At 38.0% G+C, this 7,500-nt stretch overlaps 1 protein-coding gene across 1 annotated transcript in view; it reads right to left on the bottom strand.

The window, feature by feature from the left end:
• The window catches only part of LOC119577537, a 116,278-nt gene that overhangs the window by 1,337 nt on the left and 107,441 nt on the right, over positions 1 to 7,500 (bottom strand). Inside the window, exons 12-18 of the mRNA XM_037925130.1 lie at positions 7,420 to 7,500; positions 6,866 to 7,000; positions 4,861 to 4,980; positions 3,367 to 3,396; positions 2,220 to 2,279; positions 1,368 to 1,487; positions 902 to 1,159 (exon numbers count right to left, since the gene is read on the bottom strand). The exon at positions 7,420 to 7,500 is cut by the window's right edge and continues 93 nt beyond it. Of these exons, the coding sequence (XP_037781058.1) occupies positions 902 to 1,159; positions 1,368 to 1,487; positions 2,220 to 2,279; positions 3,367 to 3,396; positions 4,861 to 4,980; positions 6,866 to 7,000; positions 7,420 to 7,500 (804 nt within the window). The remainder of the gene's footprint in view (positions 1 to 901; positions 1,160 to 1,367; positions 1,488 to 2,219; positions 2,280 to 3,366; positions 3,397 to 4,860; positions 4,981 to 6,865; positions 7,001 to 7,419) is intronic.

The raw sequence follows: 7,500 nt of genomic DNA on the forward strand, positions 1-7,500 counted from the left end.
GACACAACATATGGCTGATGTTACCTCCCTTTGTGTAGGGCTAAAATGACCCAGAAGTACAGCAAAGACGTTAACCCTTTATTTCTATTGATATTTGAAAATTTATTTCAATTTGTTCAAAGGGGAATCCCCAAACGAACTGGACAACTGCAATCAAGAAAACCCGTCCCTTCCTGACATACTTGTTACTATTCCTAAACTAAAGTAAATTAAGGCAAAATTTTCAGTCACTGAACAATGTAAACATTACTTTGAAAAAAAAAATAAAACGCAAAGCAAAGATAATTGGATTTAGTAAAGCATACAAAATAATGTTGCATTTGCAGGAATATATATACAATGTGAATAGTAACTGTGACTGATATTATGATGTATTTCCATATAATCAAACTCAGGATCGATTGGATTTAATAATCAAGGCACTCATGCTGTTGTGGTGCTTCATGTCAATAATGAATTTTTAAAATGTATCAGATGAAGTTAAAGAAAAAAAGAAAACATCTTAACTTATTCTCACATGCTCACTTGTAATCAATCACTTGATAAGAAAGAGCATCTACAGTCCACTTGTAAGAGGATATGTGAATAGAACACACCAGTAAAATAATAGGTAAAATAGTAAGTGGTAATAGTATCTTTAGTAGTTGGGTATAAGTTTTCCCCATCGTTTGCAATCGCCATGCAATAAGCCATGAGTATAGCATGCTCAGGCGAGGCTCTAAGAAATGCCAAACAGCATGCCCGACAGGTAGACGTGATATAAAAAATGCCATAAGTATTCTTTCTTGTTGAAGCAGTCGTTGATAAAATGAATGAAAAGTCAGTTAAGAGCCTTGACACATTCCAAATCTTTCTTCTTTCCATCCTCCAAGGTGTGTAGATGAGGGACACCGATATTCACCTGAGTCGGGGCTGGCTGACCTGCCCGGCCTTCCTGCGCCTGCCTCAACTTTGCCTCAAAATTAAGCTGTTTCTCTTTTTGGATCTGAGCTTTCATTTGACCCTGATCGACCTCGGCTTGAGGTGGCGTTTGGCCATCTGTCTGAGCCTGGACAGGAGGCTGCGGGGGTTCAGCCTGTGTCTGCTCTTGGCCCTCAGGTGCTTTCTCAGCAGGCAGAGCCTGTACCTGGCCTTCAGGTTTCTCCGTGCTTCTTTCAGCCTATGATGTGTCATACACGAGATATGACAAGGGATGTTGCACAATGTGATGTCATAAAATATAACTGAATTCTGATTTCCGACGTTGCCCTTTGGGCGACATTATTAATGAATCAATATATACTGTATAATAAGGTGTCACTTGTCATCTCATTCTCTTTACCCACAATAAAGGCATGATCGTGCAAGAAAGGCATGCAGGTGTTCACCTTTTCTGCTGCAGATACAGTTGCATCTGCAGTCATTTGCTTCATCCTTGATTGGAAATTCATCATTTTCATTTCTTTAGATGCTGCAGAGTCCGCTGGTCTCCCTCCCCCCGGGGGTGCCTAGGAACAACATTATGGTGTTATCAAACACAAAAAGCTGCCACGCCTACGCCACTCGTGGCGAAAAGCTGGTAACTAGAGACCCTCACACTCTCCTTGAACCTTGACCAGGCCTGTCGACACACACAATGTCTAAGCATCACTCTTCTCCTGACCAAAACAAGAGTGATTTGTCAACAACTTGTGGCTCTTACACACGGCGCTGGTAATGGTTCCAGGGAATGTGGCGGGGACTATTGCGGTGAGAGTGGAACTGCTGCATGTGTTAAGTGAAGTAGTCGTGTAACATGCTTACTTCGTCAGAACCTGCCTTCTCTTCCTTTTTTGTTCAAAGTAGCACATGCTCTCTCTCTCCATGCTTTGTTCTAAGCTGGTTTATTATCAACAACATCAATAATTATGTCTGTTTTATCAATATTCATTAAGTTGCCTGTTATTTTAAGTTACAGTTATGGTGATAGTTTGTATGAGCTGTCTTTTACAGAGTCAAGACAAGGCTCTACTTGGATCATGGTTGGGGAGTAAGACAGAGAACATACAGACTAACAGGACTAGAGGCAAGACTAAGCTGGGGAGGTCCGAGTGCTGTGGCGGACAAGATTCTAGTGCACTTATCTCAGGTTAGGTGGGAGAGGGGGGGTTGGTTGTCTCATATTTAGCGACTTGTATGATCATATCTTTAGTGCTGCCGATAGCAAGAGTTAGTCATGCACTTGAGTAACTAGAAATCACCTGGGCATCGCTCTCAGCCTTTGCCTGCTCCGCCCGACTCTTCATCTTGAAATCAATAATCTGGGAAACGGAGGTACGGAGGAGTCAATATTACATGAAGAATTTTCTCATTATTCAGGTCTTTGCATAGTTAATAACACTATTTATTTATTCATTTACAATAAAACTTTTGTTTACGAGTTTGTGGGGATGTCAAAGAGGTTTAACATAATGGAAAAGAGAAACTGCTTGTGTTAGGGTAGTAAAGTTCCAAAACATAAACATGATGTTTCAGTGAATAAAAATAATATCTAGCTACGTGAAAGACAGAGCCAGTAGATCTGAAGTACGTCCATTAAGGTTTTCTGGGTAACTCTAGGATCTCTATGGAAAACAGTGATCTCTGCATTGCTTTGCCAAAATTGCTCTTCTGTCAGCTAGGGCTAAAGGAATTACACACTTTTATCTTTATACAACACTGCCAACCACAAAAGGCTACATTTAGAAAAGGTGTTACGTAACTGTGGTCCTAAGACCTTGTGCTACATGTAAAATCGGCGTGATTCCATCCAGTCAGTGGTATGAAGTGCGCAATCTACTCACGCTGTCAGTTGGTATTTCTAAGGGCTATTTGCCCCCCGTTTCAGGAGGCTTTACTTAAAGAGTGGCTGGTGACATAACACTACAGCTTTGTGTGTCGAGAGGTTGTAACCTACAGCACAATGAATGAATGAAGAGTGAGCTTTAAGTCTGCGTTTTTCTCTCTCTTTTTTGACATGCAGCTATTTAAAAAATCAGATCGGTTTGAGATACAGAACTATAGAATTATATCTTATAAAATCGAGAGTTTGTGAAGGGTATTGATAAACATCAACTTAGGGTGTTACCTGTGCGTTACTAAGTCTACTGATTCTGATATAATCTACCTTCATTTTCTTTTGACCTTCATAGAAATAAATTTTAAAACCAATAATCAAAATACCCAAAAATATGTATATAGCAATTTTTGTTTATGCCAACTGTATTTGTACAGCAATTAAAGCATTATGAGCTGAAAAGACCAAAGATAGATTTGATGAACAACTCGGTATGGGTTCGCTGAATTTACAAACGTAAGGAACCATAGAATGAAATATCTAGCAGGATTTATGTAAGCAGAAATATTCACCTTAGATTCCTTTGGCTCCTCCTCTTTTGCCTACAAAGGAAGGGATAGAAAGAAGTTTTTGAATAATAAAGAAAGGAAAGAAGAATGATGAAAATGGAATAGAAAAGAGTTGACTAGGATGATTATATGTATGTCTTCAGTAATTACCTTTTAGGAATTAGAAAAGATATATGAATGTGTTATAAACTTAATTATCCTAATCTGATAATATGTCAATTATACATTTTAATAATAAAGTCTTAAGTGTATAGAAGGAGTGATTATTTTAACAAAACAAAACGAAATAAATAAAACCCAAGACCGCACAACTATTGCCAATGACACTTTACAGCTTAAATACAGTACTGTTCAGGTCATCACAGATGTACACAGTTGCCACAGAAATACAGAACATGACACATGTACAGCTCTACAACAAAGATTATACTACACACAAATTATACTTACACTGTCTATGGTTTATACAACAAACATGTGATCCTCACTACAGACAAAATTATGAATAACATCAGCATGAACTAAATGAAATATATATCTCGAAGCTATAGTTAAGCAGCCAGGCAACTCTAATTCACTGAGTAAAAATATGGTCGTTTTCCCATTCTAACCAAATCTGATAGATAACCAGTATAAAAAGGGAAATAGATAGAAAAAACCTTCGCCCTGTCATCAACTTGGCTTTATCGTAACATCCCCTCCTACCTATTGCAAACTGCTTTTAATTGCTTTCGTAAGCTAATTCAGAAGTTATTTCATAGCATATATAACACAAATACGTGGACTTTGAACTATGAAGGGAGATCTAGATCTATTTAGTTGAAATAAGTGAACATTTTTTCAATTGCCAAATAGACCTATTTCATGTTATACAAAGCTCTAACCGTAACCACAACTCAAAAGAATTCCTAAATAGCGGAATCATTTCTCTACAGATCTGAAGAGTAGATATAATCATAGTTCCTGCTGTTGTTATCAAAATGCTGACTTACCTGCGCAATATGAGTCTTCTTATTCCATTGTATTCTACTTCTCTTACGGAATTGATCATTTTAAGTATGAAGGACATTTCTGTTACATTTGATAAGGGTTGACTGTTGACTGAATCTGTATGTCTAATCTCGTGTTGCAAGACGAAAATGTTTTGATTTATATCTAAGACTCTTAGACAAACCCTAGTGATTTGAAATGCGTATGTATGACTCTGTGAATAATGATTGATTAAGTGAGATAATATAAAGAGGTAAATGGGTTAGATAAAGTTGAGTAATATCTCTTGGCTCATTGTCATGAATGCTAAAAAAAAAAAATATCTACCAAACTTGTAAAATATTTATGTTGTCTGACGGTTAATTTTGGGTGTCAGTGAGTGATTCGTACAATTCCATCTTCTTCCCTCAGGTTTTTTGGGTTAATTTCCAAACCACCTCCCATGAAACGGCAACGGGCTCGTCTCACCCGGCAGTCAGCCACCTTCACCTGAATCCGCGAACTCACCTTGCTCAAGTCTCCTGGGTATGGTTCTATCCTGGCGTTGACCACCTCTCTCGAGTCCGTCCCGCTGTCGTACTCGGTGGAGTACTGGCCGTCGCCGTCGATGAACCTCTCCTGCGATCCCTGTGCCAACGAAGTGGGCTTTTGTAAGATTTAAGTCTAATGGGACGCATGGCAGCTACGGCAATAAGAAGTCTGCAATCAATGGAGTATTTTTGCTTATTGTATTGAACAGGTATTGAACATGAAAGGGAATCATAAGGAACATCATTTCGTACTCTAAGAACTACATGTAAATGTGCATATGTACAAGATGTATATACATATATCACTGACAAAGCTGGGGAGGAAGAGCATACGAAAACCACAGCAGTTTTCGTAAAGAGGTTCAGCATAACCTTAGTTTATATACAGTAGTACTTACCACCATTACCTTTTCGTCTCTCTTTACCGAAATCCAGAGATAAAGTGTGTAAATAAATAAATGAGTAAATGATAGAAAACAGGCAAAAGAGAATAAAATGCAAGACATTAGCATATGAAGTGTAAGTATATTGGGAAAAATGACTGCTATTTGTGTTGAATCTTTAGCTTGCAAGCATTTTATCAATTCAACTGGATGATGCTTTGCCGAATACAGTGGCTGCTGTCCCTGTATATGGGACATTCACTTTTTTATATTATATTTTAACTGTCATTTAAGCATTTAAAGGGGTTCCGTACAGTTTATATATGCATTTAAAAATGACAAGCCTGTTCTTCTGACCAGGTGTGGTCAGTATTCATAACATTTAAAAATAATTTTCAAAATGCATGAATGAAGCAACTGATAAAATCTTGCAACTTACTTGATAATCTGTAGAAAATCACCACTATATGATTGTTAAGTAATCTGAGCTACCTCAAGCAATAAAACTAGAGAATACAACGCTAACGTCACAAATTCTATCGTCTCATGACTAGCAATCGATATAGTTTCAGCCTGGTTATTCTACTGCCTAATAGTGCAAAAGTTCATATTTTATAACACAAGGTACATGACTAGTAATTCGAATTAGTGCTTGAAGAGGAGAGTAAAATTAGGGCACATTCTTCTTAATAACTACATCTCTGAATGTCCCTCCAAAATTATACTTCTAACTGAAAAAATACATGGACACTGTTTCATTCCGGTCGCCATCTGTGTCCTTAACATTAACTATAGAATTCTCTTGAATTCTTTTTCTAGTATGGTTTCTACTCCCGAATCCACAGAGAAGTGCCTGGTTATTTCTCCACTTTTGATTTGCACATAATTTGTCTTCTTCCCATTCTGAAGCTTGTTCTCTCTTATCGTATACTGATAAAATCCTTTCTTAATTTCTCTGACTAGATGGATGGAACTGGTAACTGGAAATATTCCAGTGTTAACTGCTACTTTTTTATCATAAATTCCTCGGATACTGTGGCCACAAGCTGTCTGCTGTATGGTAAGTATAAAATTTCCCAGGGGATCTCCTCAGGATCTATATCGCTTTACAGTATATTCATTTATCTTTTGAAAGATTGGTAAAAAGCGTTTCTTCCTGACCAATTATAATATCAAGTTTGATCTTTCTGGACTATTTCAGGTCATTAAAGCAGTCATCAGAAAGTGATGTGTTGCAAAAACATAGTTTATCGCAAAACAAAAAAGAAAAAAGATTAGACAAGAAAAAAGAGATGTTGAAAAAATAAAAGGTGAAGTAAGAAAAAATATGAAAAGGAGGTTAATCGTACTTTTCATCAATAGAAAGTGATACGAAGCTCACTTGACACAAAATATTAACTTACCTTAACTAATTCCCCTCATTAATAATATTCATCCTGCTATATTTCTGTCCCTATCTCATTTCCTCCTATTCTTTCTCTAACTAACATCCAGACAAAAACTGTGTTCATCACCAGACGATATTGCCAAACACTTCAACACCGACAGAGCAGAGCAGCGGCAGCCACTCCGAGGCAGCGCACTGGCCGTCCTTCTCACCTGCGAAGGATAGCGACGCAGGTTCCTGTCTGTGTCCACAATACTCGAGACATCATCATTATCGAAGGAGTCCTCGAAGTCATCACCGTATCGATAGTGAGGATCATCATCGTAGTAGTCACCGTAGTATGAGTCCTTAAAGGTTATAGAGGCTAAGTTTAGCATACTGCTACGACTATCTTAACATCTTACTTCCGAAAGTCTTGTAAATTTACAGTGCCAAGAGCCTATGTAATGCAGTTAGCATTCTATGACCAAAATTCCAATAGGCCCTGGGTTTGGCAGTCAAGTTTGTAATATCACCTGCCATACAGATTGACTAATTCTACTGTTAATGCACAATGCACCTAAACTACCATAATATTTTTAAGAGGCGTAAAAAAGTATCTCAATGTTTTTAATGTTCTAGTGCTATAATAGTACATAACCGCATTACTCATGCCTGATTCATTCTAGATACTGTGTCGTGACCTACAAGAAAAGAGCCCGGAGTAACGGAGTGCACCCATAACCAATACCTTTGGGACCAGCAAGCAGTAGACCATTATCCTTACCTGATACTCCCCAGGATGACGAGAATAGTAGTCGTCATACTCCGCGTCGTGAGGATGGGGTTCGATTTCCTCGTCGTAGAT

This window comes from Penaeus monodon, chromosome 10 (genome assembly GCF_015228065.2).
Source record: "Penaeus monodon isolate SGIC_2016 chromosome 10, NSTDA_Pmon_1, whole genome shotgun sequence".
NCBI lineage: Eukaryota > Metazoa > Arthropoda > Malacostraca > Decapoda > Penaeidae > Penaeus > Penaeus monodon.